The sequence below is a fragment of the Bos indicus genome, chromosome 20 (assembly GCF_029378745.1).
Source record: "Bos indicus isolate NIAB-ARS_2022 breed Sahiwal x Tharparkar chromosome 20, NIAB-ARS_B.indTharparkar_mat_pri_1.0, whole genome shotgun sequence".
Classification (NCBI taxonomy): Eukaryota; Metazoa; Chordata; class Mammalia; order Artiodactyla; family Bovidae; genus Bos; species Bos indicus.
Window position 1 is genome coordinate 8,522,145 of NC_091779.1, and position 25,966 is coordinate 8,548,110.

A 25,966-nucleotide genomic window follows, 5' to 3' on the forward strand; every position below is an offset into this window, starting at 1 on the left:
TAGATTTTAACTTCAGTCCACTGAGAACTGAATACTTTTTACCTGTGGAATGAAAACAAGTATCTTGAAAGAATATGGAATAAATGATTTTAAAAATCTAGAAGACTGTAAGTATAATAAATAGATTCAAGAAATCTATTAAATAGAAGACTGTAAGTATGCTGAGTAGGTAAGAGAATGCTGCTTATGACATCTGATATAAAATGTATATTAAAAGTGAGATTAAGGAAACCTATAGTCATCTCTTCATAAAATAGGAAAGAGGATTCCTATACTCACTCGATAAAAACATTGAATACATATATGAATGAGGAAAGAAAATTTAAATTCTTACTAAATTTTAAGAAAGGTTCTCCACTGTCTTCAATGCTCTGAGGGCTCAATATTCTCTTCCACTCTTTGTCTTATAAAATGGCCTTCTGTTGCTAACTACACTTATGAAAATATAAACTTTAATATATTCATTTAGTAAAGTATGATAACCACTTTAGTAAGTAAGTGTTAGTTGCTCAATCGTGTCTGACTCTTTGCGACCCCATGGACTACAGCCTGCCAGACTCCTCTGTCCATGGAATTCTCCAGGCAAGAATACTGCAGTGGGTTGCCATTCCCTTCTCCAGGGCATCTTCCTGACCCAGGGATCAAATCCATGTCTGTTGCATTGCAGACAGATTCTGTACTGTGTGAGCCACCAGGGAAGCCCATGATAACCATTTTAGGTAGTACTTAATTATTAATACTGAAGGTCAAAACAAAAACCTAATGTACCATCTGACACAAAGTAAATGACATCTGAGGTTTCACACAGATTTTTAGGTATCTCCCAAGCTCCATTTTGCAATTTTGGAATTTAAAGGCAAACACACTTGTTACTGAATGGGAAATATGAATATGCCTCTTTGCAGAGTCTGTCATCTTACCAGGTCTTTCCTTCCCAGTGCCTTTTGACTCAGCAAATTTTTGTATCAAGCTTTCAACTGTAGTATTGGCCATGTTATTTATAAATTCTTCATGGACCTGTTAAAATGAAATAAAGATAAGTTTTTTTCATTTTCCATAAATATTCTTACTGTATTTCAGACAAAATTTTCACAAAACAATTAAAATAGAAGTCAGTGCAGTGACATGTTTATATCTGAGTGTTTTAGAGACATCAGTCTTATAAGAAATAAAACTCATAAAGCAATGAAAATAGTATTAGAATTTTAGTAACAAAGACTTCATCTTTCTCTGTTATATTTCAATGCACCCTAAATATCATCATTAAACCACTTTTATATTTTTGGAAAATTTCTAAGTATAAATTCTATAACTTACTAAAGTTGCTATTCTAAATTTTAAAATAAAACTTTAAAAAGAAATATTCAAAAATTGTTAACAGCAGACTTTTAATGTAAAGAGACTGAGCAAAGTTAATTTTTAAAATTAAATTATCATCCTTGATAGGATTATAAACTCCAGGTTATTTCATATTTAATACATGTAAATATATAGTCTTTATATAGTCTTCATTTGAAATAATTCAGTACCACGCAATGAATTTGGATTTTTAAAGTCATAAGAGAACATGAAATTCTCATGAATCAGTTTGCTAAAAGTGAAAACTTACCTGGCCTATTTGCAGATGAATTTCCTTAATAGCATTTGACAAGGATCCTATAATTTCTTTTATGTGAATGAGGTGAGTTTGTTCAATATCCTGAAATTTCTGGGGAGCAAATATATAAAAAAAAAAAAATTACACACACACAGATATATTCTGAAATTAAAACAAATTTTTCGAAGTCATCTTAATACAGCTAACCAAATTTAACAAGTTACCATTATTATATAAAATTTAACAATGCTTTAAAAAGCAGAGATGTTGCTTTGCCAATGAAGTCCATCTAGTCAAAGCTTTGGTTTTTCCAATAGTCATAAATGGATGTGAGAGTTGGACAGTAAAGAAAGCTGAGTGCCGAAGAATTGATGCTTTTGAACTATGGTGTTGGAGAAGACTCTTTTTTTTTTTTTTTTTTAAACATACACTCTTGAGAGTCCCTTGGACTGCAAGGATCCAACCAGTCCATCCTAAAGGAAATCAGTCCTAAATATTCATCAGAAGGACTGATGTTGAAGTTGGTGTCCAATACTTTGGCCACCTGTTGGGAAGAACTGACTCATTTGAAAAGACCCTGATACTGGGAATGATTGAAGGCAGGAGGAGAAAGGGACGACAGAGGATGAGATGGTTGGATGGCTCAATGGACATGAGCTTGAGTAAGCTCCAGGAGTCTGTGTTGGACAGGGAGGCCTGGCGTACTGCAGTCCATGGGGTCACAAAGAGTTGGACACAACTCAGCGACTGAACTGAACTATGCTTCTAGACAAATGAGTCTAGTTAACATACTGAAATATAACATAAGAAAAAGTTAACTTTTTGTTGTGCCATTTCACAGGCAAATATGAATTTTTTCAGTATTAGAAGATACCACAAATTAAAATTTATAATCAGGGTCAGAAAATTAGGAGGAGACCCAGAAGAGAATAGTGTCAAAAAACCAAAAGGAGAAGTATTTAAAAAAACTGAAAAACAACTAGCTGGCAGAGCTAAAACTACAGTTTACTTCTTAAGACTTTACAATCTAGCCCAGCGACTTTCAAAATGTCTAATTCTTAAAATGTTAATATGTACTCTCCTAAAGAGGTAATCTATGGTTTAAGAAATCTGTGAAAACGTGTGTGTATACTCTATCTCAGCAGTTCTCAACTGAAGGCAGGGATGATTCAGATGACCTGGGGAATGTTTTCAAATTACAAAACACACAGATCCCCCAGCACTATTCAGGAAATGGGCTAGAAAGAGGTAAGAATATTGCTGGGAAAAAAATTCCACGTTATTGTGGTCTTTACTTCCCGGGAAGAAAACCAGTGCTATACTTCACTTCGTAAGAAATATATTAAAAACGGAAGTAAAGATATATTAAAGTAAAAATATATTAAAACCTGAGAAATACTAAAGTAACAAAGCTTATTTTACTCTGCTTAACCCTGTGTCTTCCAAATTTAACCATACAACCCTTCTCTTCCTCTCTGAGTATCTATTAATATCTCACAATAATTTTCTTCAAAACAGGATTTGGGAAATGCTGAACTAGTCATTTTCAAATAAAAAAAGAAAAAATACATCTGTCATTTCCACTGCCAAACCTGACTACCCTCTTTCTTGGCAAATTATATCAGGTCTAAGGAGCAGGCCTAGATGTTTGCTATTTTTCCCTAGTTTATCAAATTAAATTCCCTCACCCCATATTAAATGTTCAGTTTCCTTCAGCATGCATCAGAAATCTCTAAGCCAAATAATCATATCCGTATTTGTATAAAGGGTATGAACTTCAAAAAAAATCAATAATGGTGAAATTACACTTTTGGCAGTAATGTAACAACAGTCCAAAAACTTACCAATTTTATTCGTGAGGAATGACAGAGTTAAAATACAGAACTTGTTTTGGCTAATTCCGACCAAGTCCAATAAGAATACCAAAACTGCAAGATCCTGAATTATTCTTAAGAACTGAGGAACAGTCAGCCAGAACATGATTCTACTTTATGTTTCTATTATAAGAATTCACCCTTAGCTTAATATTTGGCAATTTGATGAACAAGATGTTTTCCCACAGAAAGGTAGTCTCAAATCCAGGAAAAGACTGGTCAAATGGCCACTAATTTCATATGGATGATTCCTAATACCAAGAAAACTATGCACCTTCTTTCTCTTTTGAAACACCAAACCTAAGTCAGATCCTTAATAAGTGAGAAATATCTTGAAGCGTGAAGACAAACAGAACCCAAAAGCATGATTTAGCTGCAATTTTGAAATTATGCTTTATTTCTGGTGGGAAGATATTGCTAAATATCACAATTCCTCAAAATTAGTGACTATTAAATAAATTAAGTTATTTAGCAAAGGAATATAGTATCAAGTGTTTGAATATAAATGAATAAACTTTCCTGAACAGATTTTTCTTCCTTGCATTCAAATTCACTGGGCTCATATTATTGTTACATTAGCGTTTTTAAAAAGTACAATTTTGTCAGCCACTACAGATGAACAAAAATTGGGTTCAAAATTGGGAAAGGAATATGACAAGGCTATATATTGTCACCCTGCCTGAGTACATCATGTGAAATATTGGGCTGGACGAATCACAAGCTGGAATCAAGACTGCCAGGAGAAACATCAAAAACCTCAGATATGCAGATGGATGATAGCACTCTAATGGCAGAAAGTGAAAAACTAAAGAGCCCTTGATGAGGGAGAAAGAGCAGAGTTAAAAAGCTGGCTTTGAACTCAACATTCAAAAACCTAGGATCGTGGCATCCAGTCCCATCACTTCATGGCAAATACATGAGGAAAAAGTGGAAACAGTGACAGATTTTCTTTTCTTGGGCTCCAAAATCACTGTGGATGGTGACTGCAGCCATGAAATTTAACAACGCTTGCTCCTTGGAAGAAAAGCAGAGTACTGGAATGGGTTGCCGTTGCCTTCTCCGAACAAATCTAGAGAGCATATTAAAAAGCAGAGACATTACTTTGCCAACAAAAGTCTGTATAGTCAAAGCTATGGTTTCTCCAGTAGTCATGTATGTATGTGAGAGTTGGATCATAAAGAAGGCTGAGTGCCAAAGAATTGATGTTTTTGAACTGTGGTGTTGGAGAAGACGAGAGAGTCCCTTGGACAGCAAGGAGATCAAACCAGTCAATCCTAAAGGAAATCAACCCTGAACATTCACTGGAAGGACTGATGCTGAAGCTGAAGCTCCAATATTTTGGCTGATGCTGATGTGAAGAGCCAACTCACTGGAAAAGACCCTGATGCTGAGAATATTGAAGGCAGCAGGAGAAGGGGACAATAAATGATGAGATGGTTGGATGGCATCACCGACTCAATGGACATGAGTTTGAGCAAACCCCAGGAGATAGTAAAGGACAGGGAAGCCTGGCATGCTGCATGGGGTCCACGGGGTCACAAAGGGTCAGATATGACTTAGCAACTGAACACCACCACTACAGATAGATAGATAGATAGAGAGATATAAAAGCACTCTAATACTAAACTTAATCTGAGGGTGTTAATTAAACAAATCTCAAATTCTTTGTACTAGCCATGTTACTGTTCAAAGTAAACAAAATCTCCCTACTGTTTCAAGTTAAACTGATAGTGGTGAAAAGCATAAGCATAGTCACAATTTTAGTCATGCTTATTCTTAACTCAGGGTTTCCCAGGTGGCTCAGTGGTAAAAAAACAAACAAACAAAAAAAACCCACCTGCCAGTGCAGGAGCCACAGAAGATGCAGGTTCAATCCCTGGATGGGGAAGATCCCCTGGAGGAGGAAATGGCAACCCATCCCAGTATTCTTGCCTGGAAAATCCCACGGACAGAGAAACCTGGCTGACTACAGTCCAAGGGGTTGCAAAGGAGTCAGACATGACCGAGTGACTGAGCACACATTCTCAAGTGAAAAAATTTACATCACAAGTACTCCAAGTAAAGTCTAAGTTCTTTCACCCAAGGACTCAATTTCTTCTCACTCTGGTGTGGTCCTGCCACCAAAGTCTCATTACTGCTAGACTGACAGACCCCTTTCCCATTAGGATTAGGTCAGCCTGCTTGGCCTGGAACAAAAACCAAAGCAGCAAAAGAATTCTTTCCCCTTCTAAGTAACCCGAAATAAAGCCTACTACCTATTAAGAAATAAGAGTTAACCTGTTCTATGGTTGTGTGTACATGCTAGAGAGAGAGAGAAAGAGTGAACACGAGAGAAAACATACACGTTTTAGCACCGCATACCATCACCTTTATTTAAAAGCAGCGTGGCTAAACATCTGCTCAAACAAATTAATTATTCCATCTTGGGATTGGCAAGATAAACAATTAAAATGCCAATCTGAAAAAAAAAAATGTAATGAAGCAGAAAGAGGGAAGGGAAAAATAAGTGCTGAGATTCTACATAAGGTAACACATACAAATGAAAACACTGACTTGAACAAATTCTAACTTCTCTTTTTTCAAATTAAATAACTGAAGGCAAGATTTTCACTGATAGAAATTAATCTTTCCGATAGAAAATAAATCAATAACTGCCTTATACATGAGTGTTCCTAATGATTTAAAAGATAAAACAGAACTTGCTGGAGTCCACAACCACCACAGTTGCTACAGAAATTGTAACTTTCTATCTCACTGGAGTTGGAGCCTCATTTAACACAACTAAACCCTTCCTGAAACATTATCACTTCTGAGCTGCCAGGACATGACACTTTCCAGTTTTCTTCCTTCTCTGGCTTCTCCTACTTGGGTTTCAGCATCTCTTCCTCTTCCAAACTGACAATGATGAACCTCTCAGAGTTTGGCTTAATTCCCCACTCTCTATCCAAAGATCATGTCATTATGGTTTTGTATACTGCCAAGCCCCTATATTATAAAGGCCCAATTCTTTATTCAAAATTTTCGGGACCAAGTGTTTGGGAATTTAAATATTTTGGATTTTTTTAAAATAAAGGTAACGTGTTATCATATATGTCATTATACTACCAGTAGGATCTGCAGTGGCATCTGTTTATCAAACACTAAAGGAAAACATTTATATTCAGCCTAAGTAGGATAAAGAGACTATATATAGCCTCACATCAGATCAAATCAAGTTCTGCTGCCAAATGAATTCTAGAAAAAAAAAAGGGGGGGGGGAGTTCAGAGAATTCAGAATTGTCAATAAGGGACTGTGAACATTATGTCCAGTCCAGATTACTTAGAGCCTCCAAAACAGCCATTTGCTTTCTCCACTTAAGTATATAGGGATTAATCCCCGGTGGTTCAGTGGATAAAGAATCAGCCTACAATGCAGGAGATCCCCTTCCGACCCCTCAAACTAACAGCTCTTCATCTAGACTTTGCTATTCATCTCTGTCAAACCTGGAAGAGACCTGGAACTCCTTCAGAATTCTCCCACCCACCCTAACCCTGCCACATCCAAATGGATTCACTTCTCTCATTCTCCAAGGCCACCACACTGACTCTTATCCTTCTCACTGGACTACAATACTACCTTCCAAATTGGACTATGATTCTCCTTTGGCCTCACTATAATCCATTCTTTATGAAACTGTCAAAATTAGCTTTAAAAATGCAGATCATATCATGTCGTATCCCTGCATACAGCTCCTTCAGTGCCTTCCAACTGCTCTTAGAAGAAAACCTAAGCCCTCACTAGAGCCTGGTCCTTGACTATTTATTTAATCTCATTTCTAACCACCATCTCTCCTGTTTTAGTAAGCACTTTTACTTTCTAGAATGTGGAGCTCTTTTATACACCTAGGCCTTCATAGCCATGGTCCCCAGTGCTTGGAACACACATACCCTAGACTGTCTTGTACCGATTCTTCAAGGCTCAATTTTAAATGTTAGTTCTCCAAAAAGGCCTTTCCTAACTCCCTAATCCAAATTAAGTGAAGGCCACTCAGTCATGTCCGACTCTTTTGACCTCACAGGCTATACAGTCCATGAAATTCTCCAGGCCAGAATACTGGAACGGGAAGTCTATCCTTTCTCCAGCGGATCTTCCTGACCCAGGAATCAAACCAGGGTCTCCTGCATTGCAGGTATTTTCTTTTTTTTTTTTTCCATGGTCTCTCAGTCACATTCCTCTTCATCTCCCTTGCAGGTATTTTCTATACCAGCTGAGCTACCCGGGAAGTCTCTAGTCCAAATTAGGTCATCTCTATAATTCTATCTCATGATCTCATGGAAGCCTGTTCTTTTCCTTTGTGACATTTATAATAATCTGTAACTTTATAATTAAGCATATATTTACTGTCTCCCTCCTCTATACTGTATACTCCACATAAAGCACAGAGAATTTATTTACATACATACTGTATACATCTAGCATCTAGCAGTGCCTGCAACATGGTAAGATGAGTACATTATGCCTACACACAAGCACGCAAACCCTTTGTTTCTGGGACGTGACTCATTTAGCACTCCAAGCAGGATGACGCCCTAGAATCCAGAAAGGCAGATTCATAAAGTCCTTCTTCACACCTACAGAGTGCCTACCATGAGCTAGGAACTGTTTTAAATGCAGAGGAGATAGCAGCACACAAATCAGTCTCTGCTCTCACAGAACTTACTCAATGGTGGAAGACAGACAGTAAAAAATATGGGCAGCAAAGCTAGTGTGCTTCGCCACATTTCTAGTCCTCTCAGACACGATGACTAAGAATGCTCTAAAAAGAGGTTTCTCTACCAGTCTCAGTGCCAGAGTGAAGAGCTGACTCATCATGGACAGGTAGCATGCACTTGCTATTGTAATCCACTGAGATCTGTGGGGATTCTCTGTCATCACAGCATCCCCATCCTATCCTGTCTGAAACAGTAAATAAAATTCATGGTGTTAGATGATGACAGCTGTTAAGGAAAAAAACAAACCAAGAGAACAAGACCTGAGGGTAGAAGCTCTGGACGTGACTCATAAAAGGCACCCACCTTAAATCTAGCCCGTAATTAAGGCCTTAAGAATACCAAACTGAATATACTTTATCCCAAGTTAATGGGAGACAGACTTTTTAAAATCTTATATTTTCCCTTACTAAAATGGAGAGCAGGGATTCTTGATTGCTTTATTTATTAACTACTACATCCTCAGCACTGAGTGATTTCCAGTTTTCTACTTAAGTATAAGTCAATTTAAAAACCCATACATAATCTTCATCATCTACCAATGTCCTCATTTTCTCCAATACTCTTAGAACATTCTCTTCTAGTTGATCTGAATAATCCCTTATGATATTATAACTACTGACTGACCATAATTTTCAATCTCCAAAACAAGAGGTGTATTTTTAAAACAGCATTATTAAAATATTGAGACTGTGTATTTTAACAGTTTCTATATAAAAAATCTTATGACAGAAAAAATTATATCAGAAATATATTTAATATAACTTACTGTAATTTATAAACAATAAATACAAATATCCTATTTTAGATTTAAAGCCTTAAAAGTACCAACCTGAGCTGTTTCTGTCATTTTCTGTTCAAAATCTGCTTTTGCTAATGCATATTTTTCCACATAGAGTTTGTAAGTATCTGTAGCTTTCTTAGATTTAACAGCTGCCTGTAACAAAACAAAAACATTCAGAATTACACAAAATCACTTTACTTTCCTTAAAAAAAAAAAAGTTCATTTTAAGAGATGAGGCCTACGCTGAGTTCAAGATGACATAAACTAACTTTAACACCTTTTTTCAAGTCTTTCTTATTAGTGTTTTTGTTATGGTCATACAATGATGTAGAAATTAAATCCTAATTCTCTTGTCCAATGGAATGTGCTTTTAAAAGTTAAAATACTTTCATTTATAACCCAGAGGAAGATCACACAATCACATTATAAGAGTACAATGTTACTGAAAATTCAGCAATCAAGAATGTGACAATACCAGCAGAATATGCTTAAGGTCTGATCAGTGACTATAAAGCTAGCACAAAAGTTGAAAAAAAAAAAAATTCAATTTTCCTTGATGTTGCTTAATATTTTTTACACTTCAGAAAGTCAGTAATTTGTTTTAATCATTGTCTATTTTTCAAGATTTCTATTTTTTAATTGCTACTGTATTATAATAGTTTTAACTTTTATCAAAGTTACTTATTCAACACAAACTTAACAATACATTAAATATTAGGCACCAAGGAACAGGAAGATAAATTATGTAGGACTCTTTTCCTCAGGGAGTTCATAAAAGAAGCATAACCTATACAAAAAAGGCTAGAAATTGGTGGAAAGTAACCAGTAGATTGGGGCAGACATGTGGCTATCAAGAATTTAATTATTCTCAAAAGACTGCTCAATTTGAATACAGGAAGTCTGAAGGGAAGGGGTGTTGAAGTAAATAAGAGTTTAAAGAAGATCAAAAAATAGGAGAGAAGCATAGCACTTCAAGATAAAAGATCTCCACTTTCTTGGTGTGATAAAAGGTAGTCTGCTACGAGTGAAGAAGAGAAGGCTGTGGTTGGAAACTTCAGAATAAAGTTTCAAACCATGGTTATGGAGGATGCAACTGGTAATAATTACAGGAGTAAAAGTACTACAAAGAGCCACCGAGGGCTAAGCTGCAAAACCTGGAATTTGTACACAGACAATCAGAACCATAGGCAATTATTTCCAGCTACGTTCAGGAGTCTAAAAATAAGTATCAGAAACTAATCTATTAAGTATTCGAAACACAAAGTTGGGTTTACCTGGAAGTTGGGAATGGCAAGAGATGCATACAGTTCTAGACCCTAAAAAAGTTAACTCTGCACTGTCTTGAAAATTTTACTGCATATATTATGTTAAACATATATGCTCTATCCTTGCTGGCCTTTATAAACAAAGAATATAGGACACCACTTTATCTTGCAGTGTATTAAAACCATATCTTGTATCAAAACTGAATGCGGTTTCCATTCATGGTCTGGCAATGAAGATCCCACGCGCCAGGGAACAACCAAGTCCGATGCTCTAGGGCCCGTGCACAACTACTGAGCCTGCGGGCTGCAGCTACAGAGCCCACGCGCTGCAACAGAAGTCCCCGCGTGACGCAATGAAGAGCCGCGCGCCACAACTAAGACTCGATGCAGCCAAATAAATTAAAATAAATAAGTAAACAGGAAACTGGGTCAGAAGAAACTAAGCTTTAAAAGCAATAGCTACATTTCTTCTCATAATTAAAAGACGGGTTCTAATAGATTACCTAGTGATAATGAAAGAAATCCTGTATTTTATCATCTCCTTAGCATTATAAATAAATTTATTGATATACTACTGGAAATAATTCTGTTTAAGGGTCTATATAATTTTCCCAGTAACATCTTATGAATCAAATATATACATAAAAAATAAGTACTTTGTCATAGTCCACAAATATGAGTAACTTCTAAATGGTGCTTTATAAAAGGGTTTGTAAATGAAGATGAGAAGCATACTATGTCATAATATCCAGTAAGTATGTTTTCAAGTTCACACACACAAAAAATAGTTCAAAGATCTATGTTTAAAAAAAAAAAATCTACATTCATGGTAATAAAGAGCTTATTACAGGCCAAAATATTTACTTAAGCTTGGATTTAACTACATATGAATCAGAGACACACTAACACCTCAAGTATCACAAGCAACAATATCACCTCTTGAGCAGAACAATTAGAAAAAAGCACTGCTTTCTCTTCTTTTTGCTGATTCAGAAGATTTAAATTATACTCTTTTCAGTAGTTATGCTTAATGTTATACTTGACTACTACTAATTCTAAGTGAAGTCGCTCAGTCGTGTCCGACTCTTTGCGACCCCATGGACTGTAGCCTACCAGGCTCCTCTGTCCATGGGATTTTCCAGGCAATAGTACTGGAGTAGATTGCCATTTCCTTCTCCAGGGGATCTTCCCAACCCAGGGATCGAACCCAGGTCTCCCGCATTGTAGACAGACGCTTTACTGTCTGAGCCACCAGGGAAGTCTAATATACCATTAATTATAAAACACACCATTATTTTGTATACCACTCAAACAGAAAAACACTGTCGATTAAACCATGAAATTATGCTTTCTTATCACTTAAAATTTTTATTTTAGACTTATTGTAAGAGCTCTTTTAGACTTACTTGGAGGTAGATTTTTATTCTTGTGTGATAAAAATAAAAAAGACAGCAAAATAAACTGTTTGAGATACTCCTAAATTTTTCTTCACATTCAGAGTCTGACTCTTCTCAGTTACTTCCAAGTCAGGGGCTGCTAAGGTCTGTTTTTCCCCCTACATATTATTGTCTTCAAAGTCACCAAAAATATTATTGACAGAGAATATCTTAAAAGTGCTGCACCACCATCTTCAGATTTTCTTCCAAACAGTGGTGTTTACATTTTCTTGATTTTACCAGATCTCAACAAAAGGTTTTCAAGTAACAATCAGAACCATTCCTCCCTCGATGGTCTTAACGTGGTCTGTCACCTGAAACACCAGTGCTGCAGCTGTCCAGTCAAGCCACCAGATATACAACTAAGCTCACAGAGCCAGTGAGACCGCAGGGCAGATGCCACCTGCCCACAGTGATTATACCACCACCACCATGTGAAGATGCATTCTAATTTCAGAGATGTGAGGGAAAAGATATACCTGGTAGCTTTTAACATTCTCTTTTTTTTTCTGGTGTCTCAGTCTGAATTATCTTTAACCTGCTTAATACCGAGAATGTATTTATGATCTAATTCTTGAATTTAATTCTTAAAAAATTATGATCTGTTAACTCTTCAAATATTACCTGTCTACCATCCTCTCCAATTTTTTTCTTCTAAAATCCACAGCAGACCATGGTGACCTTTACTCTCTGCATATGTCACTGGTAAGTTCCCGAATTCAGTCTTTCACTATATCAACTCTGAAGTTTATCTTCTCTAATGCTTTTTTAAAATTGAAGTAACTATATATTTCATTGCCAAGTTTTCTAGTTAGCTGTTTTCCCATCTACTAGTTGTTTCATCTGTCTTTCTTAATTTCTTTTATATAAGTGTTACGTTCATTTGCAACTCTGAACATCCTCAACATATATGAATGTTTCTGATCATGTTTAATAAATCTAAATTTTATTTGAACTGAATTCTTCTTCTAGCTGTTAAATTTGTTGCCATCTGTCTTAACAAAGGTCTCCCTTGCTTTCCCAAAGTTTGTCTTATGCCACTTTGCTTTTACTAATGAATTACATTAGCACCTGTCTTCACAAACTGGAAAAAAATCCAGGGAGGATTTTCACTTTTACAAAAAAAAAAAAGGTGAAAAGAAAAACAGTACTGAGTGTTTGCTTTGCAGGAGCCAATATGAAGGGAGCACACACCCTGAGACCAGTGAGAGTGATCCAAGCTCCTTTCCAGGATCTACACTTAGCATCTCGGCATTGGTCTCCACAGATCTGAACTGCTTCTGTAAGCATCTGTGCTTTAACTCAATTTCCTTCATATGTTCATTAGCAAGATGTGTTCTAAGGCAACTGCTTCTCTGCCATTTTGGTTCATGTAAGTTTTCATGTGAAAAATCCACTGTTGTATAGCAGGGGAAAGCTATATGAGATTTCTTAAGATGTACTCTGAAAGTGTGGTTGTTTGCTCCTTTCAAGTGTGAGGTTTCTTTTTTTTCCCCTCTCTTCTCCCTGTCCCTCCATCGGTGGACAACTCTATAGAATACAAGGTAAACATCACCTCCTAGAACTATGTTGTATTTAATCATTTATGCTCACCCGTCCCCATCTAGCAGTTTCAGGTTATCTCCTGCCAGCCCTCCAAGGTTCCAATTTACTACCAGTCTTACAAAGGCAGCTTTTAATTACATCCCTGGAAGAATATTGAGGATATGATCAAAATTGTCATAATCAGGGCAAATCCGTGGCCTGATTGCCACTCAGAACTGTGTCCGTTAAGCCCCAGCTTCCAATAATGCTTTAGCCCTTCAGCAGCACAAGTCTTTTTTTTTTTTTTTTGCTATTTATAGCTTCTCCAAGGGAGTGGGGTTCCTTGTGGCTTCACCTCAAGTGGGCAGTATTTAGTCCCCTATACCATACAAGAGCTAAATTCCACCGCCTAACTTAGGACTTTGGGTCCAACAAGCCTGCATAATCAATCCTGACACATGCCTTTGAGTTTCTGTTCCATTTCTAGTTCATTAAGAAGAAGAATATTGTTCTTCTGCTGCTGCTAAGTCACTTCAGTCGTGTCCAACTCTGTGCGACCCCATAGACGGCAGCCCACCAGGCTCCCCCGTCTCTGGGATTCTCCAGGCAAGAACACTGAAGTGGGTTGCCATTTCCTTCTCCAATGCATGAAAGGGAAAAGTGAAAGGGAAGTCGCTCAGTCATGTCCGACTCTTCGCAACCCCATGGACTGCAGCCCACCAGGCTCCTCCATCCATGGGATTCTCCAGGCAAGAGTACTGGAGTGGGGTGCCATTGCCTTTTATTTTGCTTTACTTTCTCTTTTTATATTTTATTCTTAACTGCTGTGTCTGAAATGCTGTGTTTGAAAATCATGAATTTGCTGTGCCTCATTTTTTACCCCCTCCCAATTTTTATTTATTGCACAACACTAAAGGAAACATAATATCCCAAATTCCATTGACTGTTTTGATTTTTCCAGATTTCTAGTTTTTGCTCATGTATATACAAGTTTATAATTATTATAATTCCAAGATAGTTACATTTTTTTTAACTGGATATTTCAAATAATCTACAAAGCTTTCAAAATTATCTCTCTCTATGACTGATTCCTAAATGATAATACACCACATCAAACAAGTGGATGGTTAAACTGTTTTGAAAGGGAGAAAAAAAAAATCTACTTTCAATCAAGATGAAAGTCAGGGAAAGCGTTGTGGTTTACCACAATGCTAGATACATGGGCTCAAAGTCAGCAATAAATCACCCACAACATATATTTATAGCTTACCTTCAAGTATCTATTGCCTTGCTAAATATACCAAAGTCTAGCTTAAAAATTTTTTTTACCTTATTATTAAATCTTATACCAAGGACTATCTCATCAATTATCTTATACAAATAGCCTACAAATGTGTCACTGATATAAAGCAATCATCCCTTTTCATGTATTTGCTAAACTACTTACCATACACAACATATTTTGCAAACCTACTTCTGTTTCACTTAGGGAAATCATTAACATGCGCAGTGACTTTCATCGTTAGCATAAGATCATTCTTGAGTGTTTAAAGATTAAATGCAGTCTTGTATTTGAAAACGCTTTGAAAACACAGAGGTATTATATTTTTATTACAATTACCTTTTCTATTTCTCTCTGTGTAGCTCCTTCCTTTTTCAAACGTTCCTGTTCTACACACTTGGTGTTATAATTTTCCTTGGATTTCTGGAGGGCCTGAGTTATGCTCTGAATGGCTTGAACAGCTTCCAGAGTTCCTGCAACTTCTTCTTTAGTCTGTTAGGTATGAAATGATTCATCAAAATAACAGAACTACAAAGTATTCAATATCTGACCAACCAAACCAATGATTAACAAAACTGATACCTTTTTATGTGACTTAACTTGTTCTTCTCCATACTTCTGAACTTCCTTTATTAATTCTTGTAATTTTCTAACAAGATCCAAGTGACAATTTGCTAATTTCTCTGTAGATGTTTTGAATACATCCCACACTGGTGCAAATGTTCTAAAGTGAAGAAAACATGGGAATAATTTACTAAAAGGAAAAAAAAAGTTTAAGCTCCAAAATAGAACCTAATAGAACCAAAACAGGAAATAATGAGCAAAAGATGAGATGAAATTAAATCACAAATGAAATGACTGAAAGACTGATCTTGATTTTTTAGGCCTTGGTTAATATTTAAAATATTTTTATACCTCAGATACACAGAAATGACTTAATTCATATCACAGGTCTGGCCATGACCCTCTCTTAACTATAAAATGTCATTTTCTGAGTTGATTTGGTTATTTAGATTTCTATCAGAAGACTTTCTAATCACTGTCTGTTTAAAACTAATCTATTATCAAATCTCAATTTTAGACCCTGTAGTGCTCCATTTAAAAAGTTTCACTGAAAATAAAAGCTCCTGGAAATTCCCTGGCAATTCAGTGGTTAGGACTCCACACTTCCAGTGCAGAGGGCACAGGTTGAACCCCTGGTCAAGGAACTAAGATCCCGTAAGCCATGCCATGCAGTGTGGCCAAATAAAAAAATACAATTAAAAAGTAAAAACTCTTCTGAATTTCAACATGCAAAAGTTAAATCTGCACATGATTTTCTAAATGTCTTCATCATTAAAGTTTATTTAAGAATTATTTTAGAACTGTCTTCCGAAACTTTGTTTCAGATTTTACCATGTACTTCAACAAACACTAGACGGTCCCCTTCCTACTACACTTGGTACAGAATGTATGACACTTTTCTATCACTTTTTCTCAACATTGAGAATTTAATATTTTTAGCAGGTTCAAGTACTTCCAAGAATGACTATATTATAATATCTTGGGTAATACTTAGGATGCCAAAGGTCAGTTTAATTTGGTCAGTAGAGAATGATATAAGAGTAATTTTATCCTATGCTTTCCTCAGGTACTTTGTCAGATATTTTCAACAGCACTTGCCTTGCTCTATGATAAAACAAAAACAAAGAGTAGCAATGATCACTAAGGCAAGAAGGTAGAGAAAGAAATCACTCATCCTAATATGTACTCTTTACCGGTTGCTGTGTTTCTTAGCCTGCAAGAAAGCTGACTGACAATCATTTTAAGCAGTAACAATAATGTTCAAAGAGGATAAATACTTAAATAGGACTGTTCTGATTAGATCTTACCTCCCACTTTAGAATCTAATCAGCACTAAAACTGGCAAGTAATTAGATGGAAAATTTCAAGAGAAAAAAGGACACCTGAAAAGTATGCACTCACAACAGCACCAAAATACATGTGTATCACTTCAAGTAAACCTGATACCTGACAGTCTGGATTTCACAAAACAGACCAGAGTGTCCCTTCACTTTAACAAAGGAGGTTTAGCATAAGATTTCTTTAAATAAGGTTTCTTTAAGGAATTACAACTATTCCATTTTATAAAGGTTGATACACACAACTTTTTTCTGGCCAAGTAATACACAGTAACATACAATAAGCACTAAGAAATGAAGCTAATGAATCCAAAATATGTTTAAATGAAATTAAATTCAGAAAGATAAAATTCAATTTCAGTAATATTTAAAATCATTTTTTCTGTTAAAAAAATGATATAACATCTATTATTCATGAAAGGCATACATTTCAAAGACAGAACTGACAACTTTAATAGGAAAGTTACTGACAACTTTATTAGGAAACACATGTTTTTTTCTACCTCCCACCTGGTAACAAAAATAAGGTAGAATTTCCTAGATTAAAACTATGCCTCATGTTCAGTGAACTAAGACAAATATCATACAATATTACTCATGTGTGGAACCTAAAAAAAAGGACGGCATAAATGAACTTATTTACAAAACAGAAGTAGTCACAGATGTGGAAAACAAACTTATGGTGACCAGGAAAAGGGGGAGGAGGGATAAATTGTGAGACAGGGAGTGACAAGATACAAACCACTATGTATAAAATACACCTAACAATAACCTACTGTGTATCACAGGGAACTCTACCCAGTACTCTGTTAATGGCCTACATGGGAAAAGAATCTTCAAAAAACAAACAAAAAACAGAAGTAGAGTCACAGATGCAGAAAACAAACAAACTTATGGTTACCAAGGGGCAGGGGAGGATAAACCGGGAGACTACTGTATATAAAATAGATAACTGACAAGCACCTACGCTATATGCAAAGCACAGGAACTCTACTCAGTACTCTATAATGACCTATATGGGAAAAGAAATTTTAAAAAGACTGGGTGTGTGTGTGTATACATACACACACACACACACACACGGATAACTGATTCACTTTGCTGTACAACTGAAATTAACACAACACTGTAAATCAACTATATTCCAATAAAAATTGTTTTAAAATATTATTTCTAAAATATCAATCATACTGGAAACCTAAAAGAGTGAGCGTATGAAAGAAAATAATGTTATATATATGTTAAAAAAAAAAAGCCAGTTCGTTAAAGCTAGTTTCTATTATTGCAGTTATTCTGTGGCCCTTCTACTCTAGTCAATAAAGAAGAAATTATGTTTAGAAGAGGCAAAGTCTACATGGAGGAGTTAAAAAGAGGAGGATGCGAAAAAAGTGAGGAGAGAGAGGGAAAAAGAAGGAAGAATGAAGTTGCATGGAAGGAACCAATAACTGCAGAACAACTGGGAGGAAAAAACAAACACAGCCATCAGCTACCAGTCTCCACTCTCCTCTGGGTGAAAACAGAACTGCAGAAGATCCTCTTGGCTGCGGCTGTTAGCACTTACATAAAGGACAGTGTCACCACCCTGAGGATGAACTAAGAGCCCTAACCCCCTTTATCTGGGCTACAAACTAGGAAGACTTCTGTTTAAACTCATCCAATTACACTAGACAATACTTTCATAAAATAGTCATTCTTAACCAGCTTTTTAGATCATAAGAACCATATGTGAATCTGATAACCGGTATACACCCCTTCATCAGAAGTATGGATTAACACCTACACAAAATCTTATATAAAATTTCAGAAGAATCATAGATTCATCAGAATCCCAGAGGAAGAGGAATCTTTTACTGAGTATCACTGTAAAAATCTTTACACTAAGTAAATATAAGACTATTTTAACATCTTAGTTAAAATATATCTCCCCCAATTTTATATAAGTCAGACTAAGTATTCCTTCCAGACTTGTTATTATTCAAATTATATAATTACTCTTTCCAGAGTTGTTATGGCTATAAGTATACCTCATTCAAAATATATTCTTATTAATAATATTCATTTTTCAAAGAAAACATTTCTTGAGCCCATATTTTTAAAAGAAAAATTTAAAGGTAGTCTATAAAATCCTAACTGACATTTCTAATGCATTTTAATCATTTTAATAAAATTTATATTAAGTGGGTTTTTAAAGACCACTGTTCAACAGAATGTAAATGAACTTATAGAAAACCAGAATAATGTGCATAACACATAACATTTATAATCCCAAAATTATACTACTGAAAGACTATGTAGTTTTAAAGGGGGAAAAGTAAGTTTCATTTTGCATTAACTGATTCAACAAATTCAGCTGTATTTTCTATTAAGTCAAGAATATAGTCATATAGGCATATTTTAAACAACTATATATTTTATATTTATGAACTATTACATCTTTAATGGAAACCTATTATTCTCAAAAACTTCGGCTAAATCAACACTGAAAGAGCTGTTCAAAGAAATTAACTCACCCAAGTTGTGAATAATTGCTTGCAGATTTTGCTAGTTTTGTCATTGACCTGGAGTACGCCTCTTCTATTGTAGCTCTGTTAAATCAAATATCAATATTGTAAGGGCTCTTGTTTAATGACCAAACACAAAAAATACAAAATAATTACAACTGCAGAAATAAACAGATAATTCAAAGTATATGTTAAAAATAAGTAGGTATGTGGTCATGAATTTCTAATCTATCTTTAAATGCCCTTTGTGCACGTCTATTTAAAGAACTTGTCTGGTATAGAACTAAAATAACGTATGTCACCAAGAAACTTCAGTATAAAGTCACTCTTTTTTTTTTAGTACCAATGGTTATGTGAACAGGAAGAACAAAAGTACTGCTTCCTATATTGTCTCTATACATACAAACTGATTTAGTATGAAAATCTTTTGTGTTTAACATAGTTTTATTATTAACACTGTGATTTCATGATTATGCACACTTAATAGAATACGAGATTGATGACAGTCATCTGCACAAGACTATTAGCAAGTCTGAGATCCTGAACGTCAAGTTCTTAATCTGGTCTGTGATTAGATGTAAAACACTAACTTCATTCTTCCTTCTTTTTCCCTCTCTCTCCTCACTTTTTTCGCATCCTCCTCTTTTTAACTCCTCCATGTAGACTTTGCCTCTTCTAAACATAATTTCTTCTTTACTGACTAGAGTAGAAGGGCCACAGAATAACTGCAAATTAATATTTCACACTATAATATTGTTTTACATACTATTATTCAGCATACAGAATTTTATGCTAAAAAAACTGAACCAAAGCCATTAAATATGGAATAGAAAAAAATGTTCCCATAGGCACATAACTTACAAATAAAAAATATGATACTGTCTTGGCCTTTCCAACTCTACAAAAGTTGAGTTCTATCTTACCTCTCCCATAATTACCCTATCCCTTCTCAATCTGCGCCACCCTTAACAGAGGAAGTCTACAACTACCACTGCCTTCCATTTATTTACTCTGATAGGTTCAACTAACATTGTTTTTAATGTGCAAATTCAGATCGACACCCTGTTCTTGAATCAAATCATCTGTTTAATATCTAAATGCCTCAAGCATAACTCTACCTAGATATTTTAATCACCTCAAACTCAGAATAGCCAAAATAAGCTTACCTCCAAACTCTTCCCCAAACCCAACCCCACAAAAACTCTTTTAAAAAAAAGGAACTATTAATAGTAACTGCCTCTCACTGACAGCACTGTGATTTTTTTCCTGCTCCTTTAAACTTCTATGCATCTTTTTAATATACTATATTACAAGAGTAGTACTTTAATAATTTTTTAAAAGTTAATACAGAAATTATATATCCGTGAATAAGTTAAACAGCAAGGAAAAATAGTTCAATTTCCAGTAATAGCAAATTGATCTAAAAACCTTCCAATGAGAAAAGAGAAAAGTAGGAGACGTGGGGGGTATGCTTAAAGAGCATCAGAGAACTGAAGACCAGTTAAGAATCAGTAAGCCAAGATCCAAGAGGAGGATATCCAGAGAGAGAGACAGATATGTAGGGCAGCTTTTCCCTGGGGGCATCTAGAAGAGGCAGCTAAGACTGAGAAATGGAGCAAAGCCTCACAAGGTAAGCTTCAGACTTGCCACAGGTGGGAAGCATGAGAAAATCCATATCCTTTGAATTGAGACCCAAAGAGTAAGCATAAGGAGTTAAGGATGAACCATAAGTAGGCAAGCTCTCAAAGTGACCACAAACTTTTATCTTTTCAAACTCTGATACTGGACCCTGCATGGTTGTCTTAAACACATTCAAACAACCACCAGGCAGATAAAGAAACAAGATAAGATGAACAATCAGAAGAAACAAATTTAACAATGTTCCAAATGTTAATATTATAAAGCTCAGACTTTATGAGTTTATGCATTATAAAAATATAAATTCTATATCTGAAAAATACAATAACTAAAATTAATATCTCAACGGATGCAGTTAAACTGTAGATTCAATACACTGTAGTCTGTGTTAGTCACTCAGTCACTCACTCAGAGTGTCCGACTCTTTGTGACCCCATGGACTAAAGTCCACCAAGCTCCTCTGTCCATGGGATTCTCCAGGCAAGAATACTGGAGTGGGTTGCCATTTCCAATCTCCAATATACTGTAGTGAGAATTGGTAAACTAAAGAGAGGTGAGAAAAATCTATTCTGGTTTAAAGCTCAGTGAAACATAAACTAATACAATATTGTAAATCAACTACAATCCAACAAAAATTATTTAAAAAAAAAGAAAAGCTCAATGAAACACAAGACTGGGAAACAGAAAAGAAAAATAAAAGACAAAGGACAATGCAAAAATGTCTGACATGTAAAGAAAGTAAGAACAGGTCAGAAGAAATATCTACAAGAGATAATGCTGAAGAATTTTCCAAAGCTGATAAAAGCTATCAAACCACAGGTTCAAGTTAGCCCAACAAATCCTAAGAGGACAAATAAAAAGATATGTACACATCAATAAAAATAAAAAGATAAGTCACATCATAGTAAAACTGGGGAAGGTCAAAGACAAAAAGAACATCTAAAAGCAGCTAAAGCCTTCCCACCATCAAATGTTGCCTTCAAAGGAACAATAATGAGACTGACAGCTAATATCTGAACAGTAAACAATGCAATCATCTTTGAAGAATTGTTTTTTAATCTAGTAAAATGCAAAACCATAAAACTCCTGGAAAATAACATAGGAGAAAACTTAGATGACGTTGGCTATGGTGATGATGTCTTTTTAGATAAATCACTAAAGACACAATCTATGAAAGAATTCACTGATAAGCTGGACTTCATTAAAATAAAAACCAGCTCTATGAAAGATGTCAAGAAAATAAGAAAACAAGCCACAGACTGGGATAAATTATTTGCAAAAGAATGAGGAAAAAAAAAAAAATTATCCCAAATATATTGTTGACTCTTAAAGCTCAACAGTAAGAAAACAACCTGATTAAAAAATGTGCCAAAAACTTTAAGAGACACCTCACCAAAGATAACATAGAGATGACAGACAAGCATACGAAAAGATGTTCTACATCATATGTCATCAGGGAAATGTAAATTAAAACAAGATACGACTATGTATCTATTAGAATGGCCACAGTCTAGAACACTGACAACACCAAGGATGTGGAGCAACAGAAATTCCCTTTCACTGCTGGTGAGAACGCAGCATAATACAGCCACTTCACAAGATTCTTCCTCACAATCTAGCAATTGCGTTCTTTGCTATATACTCAGAGGAGTTGAAAACTTAAGTTCACGCACAAGAATGGTTACAGTAGGTTTATTCATAACTGAAAAGCAGCCAAGATGTCTGTCCTTCAGTAGAACAGACAGAATGGATAATGAATTCACATCCAGACAGTGGAATATTATTCAGCATATTACTAAGCGAAAAAAGCCAACCTAAAAATGCTATTATTACATACTGTCTGATTCCAACTACAGTTGACCTTTGAGCACCACAGGTGTGAACTGTGTGGGACCACTTATACACAGATTACTAAATGATCCACAACTGTTTTAATCTATGAATACAAAATTGCAGATATGAAGTGTCCACTGTAAAAATATACATGACACTCAACTACACAGAGGGTTGGAACCCCTACTTAAGAGTCAACTACAATATGACATTCTCAAAAAGGCAAAACTATGGAAACATTAAAACAGAACACCAGGGGTTCTAGACAAGTGAAAATACTCGCAGAATATTATAATGATGGGTATACGTCATCATACATTGACCAACCCACAGCATGTGTAACACCAAGATTGAACCCCAAGGTAAACTACGGATTCTAGATGATTGTGATGTATTAATGTAGATTCATTCTTGGTTAAAAAAAAAAAAAGTATCATTCTGATGAGTAATGTTGATAATGGAAAGGCTATGTGTCTGGGGACGGGGACACACACAAAACCTCCTTTTAATTTCAGCTTCCCTGGTGGCTCAGTCAGTAAAGAATCTGCCTGCAATGCAGGAGACCCAGGTTTGATTCCTGAGTAAGGAAGATCCCCTGGAGAAGGAAATGGAAATGCACTCCAGTATCCTTGCCTGGAGAATTCCATGGACAGAGGAGCCTGGCTATCAATTTTGTTGTAAATCTAAAACTGCTCCTAAAAAATTACAAAAAAAAATCTTTCAACTAGAATACTATACCCAGCAAAAATACAAATGAAAGTAAACCCTTAATAAAATAATGGATCTAGGTGATGAGCATCAATGGCTACTAACATCATGAAAGAGATAAAAACAAAATATTATATGTCTTTGATGGAAGTATACATATTGCCGATGAAGTAGTCTCATCAAAATACTGAACTGAATTTTATCTAGTTGCTACATTTTATTCTATATTTTTTTCTTCTCTCATCTTAGAAAGCCTCATTTTTTTAATGGCTATCCTAGAGATTGTAACATACTTCCATGATGTATTAATTTCTAGTAATAATTGGTACTTTTATCATTTTCCTGAAAACGAAGGAACCTGAGAACACTACCACCTCCTGACTTCTATGCTTTATATTCCATTAGTGAGTATGTGTGTTTAAATTTTTACTCTGGAAATTAAAAGTTTTCTATTTTTAAAACACTTTTTATTGTGGAAATGTACACTTACATGCCATTTTTGTGTGTGTTTCTTTAGCTTTTTATTATAAACCACTAAGTAATGAACTGTACAAAAAAGATCTTCACAACGAAGATAATCATGATGGTGTGATCACTCACCTAGAGCCAGACATCCTGGAATGTAAAGTCAAGTGGGCCTTAGAAAGCATCGCTATGAACAAAATTAGTGGAGGTGATGGAATTCCAGTTGAGCTATTTCAAGTCCTGAAAGATGATGCTATGAAAGTGCTGCACTCAATATGCCAGCAAATTTGGAAAACTCAGTAGTGGCCACAGGACTGGGAAAGGTCAGTTTTCATTCCAATCCCAAAGAAAGGCAATGCCAAAGAATGCTCAAACTACCACATAATTGCATTCATCTCATACATTAGTAAAGTAACGCTCAAAATTCTCCAAGCCAGGCTTCAGCAATACATGAACCGTGAACTTTCAGATGTTCAAGCTAGTTTTAGAAAAGGCAAAGGAACCAGAGATTAAATTGCCAACATCTGCTGGATCATCAAAAAAGCAAGAGAGTTCCAGAAAAACATCTATTTCTGCTTTATTGACTATGCCAAAGCCTTTGACTGTGTGGATCACGATAAACCTTGGAAAATTCTGAAAGAGATGGGAATACCAGACCACCTGACCTGCCTCTTGAGAAACCTATACACAGGTCAGGAAGCAACAGTTAGAACTAGACATGGAACAACAGACTGGTTCAAAATAGGAAAAGGACTATGTCAAGGCTGTATATTGTCACCCTGTTATTTAACTTATATGCAGAGTACATCATGAGAAAACACTGGGCTGGAAGAAGCACAAGCTGGATTCAAGATTGCTGGGAGAAATATCAATAACCTCAGATATGCAGATGACACCACCCTTGTGGCAGAAAGTGAAGAGGAACTAAAAAGCCTCATGATGAAAGTGAAAGAGGAGAGTGAAAAAGTTGGCTTAAAGGTCAACATTCAGAAAACGAAGATCATGGCATCTGTTCTCGTCACTTCATAGGACATAGATGGGGAAACAGTGGAAACAGTGTCAGACTATTTTTTTGGGCTCCAAAATCACTGCAGATGGTGACTGCAGCCATGAAATTAAAAGATGCTTACTCCTTGGAAGGAAAGTTATGACTAACCTAGATAGCATATTAAAAACCAGAGACATTACTTTGCCAACAAAGGTCCGTCTAGTCAAGGCTATGGTTTTTCCAGTAGTCATGTATGGATGTGAGAGTTGGACTATGAAGAAAGCTGAGTGCTGAAGAATTGATGCTTTTGAACTGTGGTGTTGGAGAAGACTCTTGAGAGTCCCTTGGACTGCAAGGAGATCCAACCAGTCCATCCTAAAGGAGATCAGTCCTGGTTGTTCTTTGGAAGGAATGGTGCTAAAGCTGAAACTCCAATACTCTGGCCACCTCATGTGAAGAGTTGACTCATTGAAAAAGACTCTGATGCTGGGAGGGATTGGGGGCAGGAGGAGAAGAGGACAAGAGAGGATGAGATGGCTGGATGGCATCACCGACTTGATGGACGTGAGTTTGAGTGAACTCCGGGAGTTGGTTATAGACAGGGAGGCCGGGCGTGCTGCAATTCGTGGGGTCGCAAAGAGTCAGACACAACTGAGCAACTGAACTGAATGAACGGTAATATAGTTTCAACAGTTTTTAGTATTTTCACAGTCTTGTTTAAAACAGTTCTCAGACATCAAATTATTACCTGTCCATAGACACTTATGTATCTCTAACAGCTAATGATTTAGAGGACAATAATATTACCCAGCTAACAAAATTAATGATGATTAAATATTTTTAATGTCTAGTTTATTTGTTCAAGTCAGGTGGTTATGTTTTTTATATGTTTTGTATAGTCATTTTTTAGATTTAATTTATTTTACTTTTCCTGTGATGCTTTTGTCCTGGATCACTTTTCTTCTTTTTAAAAAATATCTTTTAATTCCTCTTAATGTGGATTTTCTGGTGATAAATTCTCAGTTTTTGTTAGTTGGTCATATCTTTAATTTGTCTTCATTAAAAAAACCTTTTATTATGAACACTTTCAAACATGTATAAAGCTTACTCAGACGCTAGGATCTTAATATAGTGAACTTCCATGTTGCAATCTCTGTGCTTCAGCATGGTTAAACCATGGCCAGGTTTGTTCTGTCTATTCCATACCAGTACTACTGAATTGTTACAAAGCAGATCTCAGATTCAAAGACATTGCATTTCATCCATTAGCATTTCAGATGTGTCTGTGAAAGATAAGGGCAATTTCAAAAACATAACCACAGTATGTTACCTTATCTAAAAATACAGTATTAGTTCTCTAATGTCACCAAGTGTCCGGTCAGTGCTCAGTTCTCCTCAATTGTCATACACACACATAGTAC

At 35.7% G+C, this 25,966-nt stretch overlaps 1 protein-coding gene across 2 annotated transcripts in view; it reads right to left on the bottom strand.

The window, feature by feature from the left end:
• The window catches only part of FCHO2 (FCH and mu domain containing endocytic adaptor 2), a 126,227-nt gene that overhangs the window by 72,875 nt on the left and 27,386 nt on the right, over nucleotides 1-25,966 (bottom strand). For both annotated transcript variants that reach the window (XM_070774553.1, XM_070774554.1), the window contains 6 exons: nucleotides 18,923-18,997; nucleotides 15,094-15,235; nucleotides 14,851-15,003; nucleotides 9,053-9,157; nucleotides 1,610-1,708; nucleotides 921-1,017 (listed from right to left, as the gene is read on the bottom strand). In XM_070774553.1, coding sequence (XP_070630654.1) covers nucleotides 921-1,017; nucleotides 1,610-1,708; nucleotides 9,053-9,157; nucleotides 14,851-15,003; nucleotides 15,094-15,235; nucleotides 18,923-18,997 — 671 coding nt within the window. The remainder of the gene's footprint in view (nucleotides 1-920; nucleotides 1,018-1,609; nucleotides 1,709-9,052; nucleotides 9,158-14,850; nucleotides 15,004-15,093; nucleotides 15,236-18,922; nucleotides 18,998-25,966) is intronic.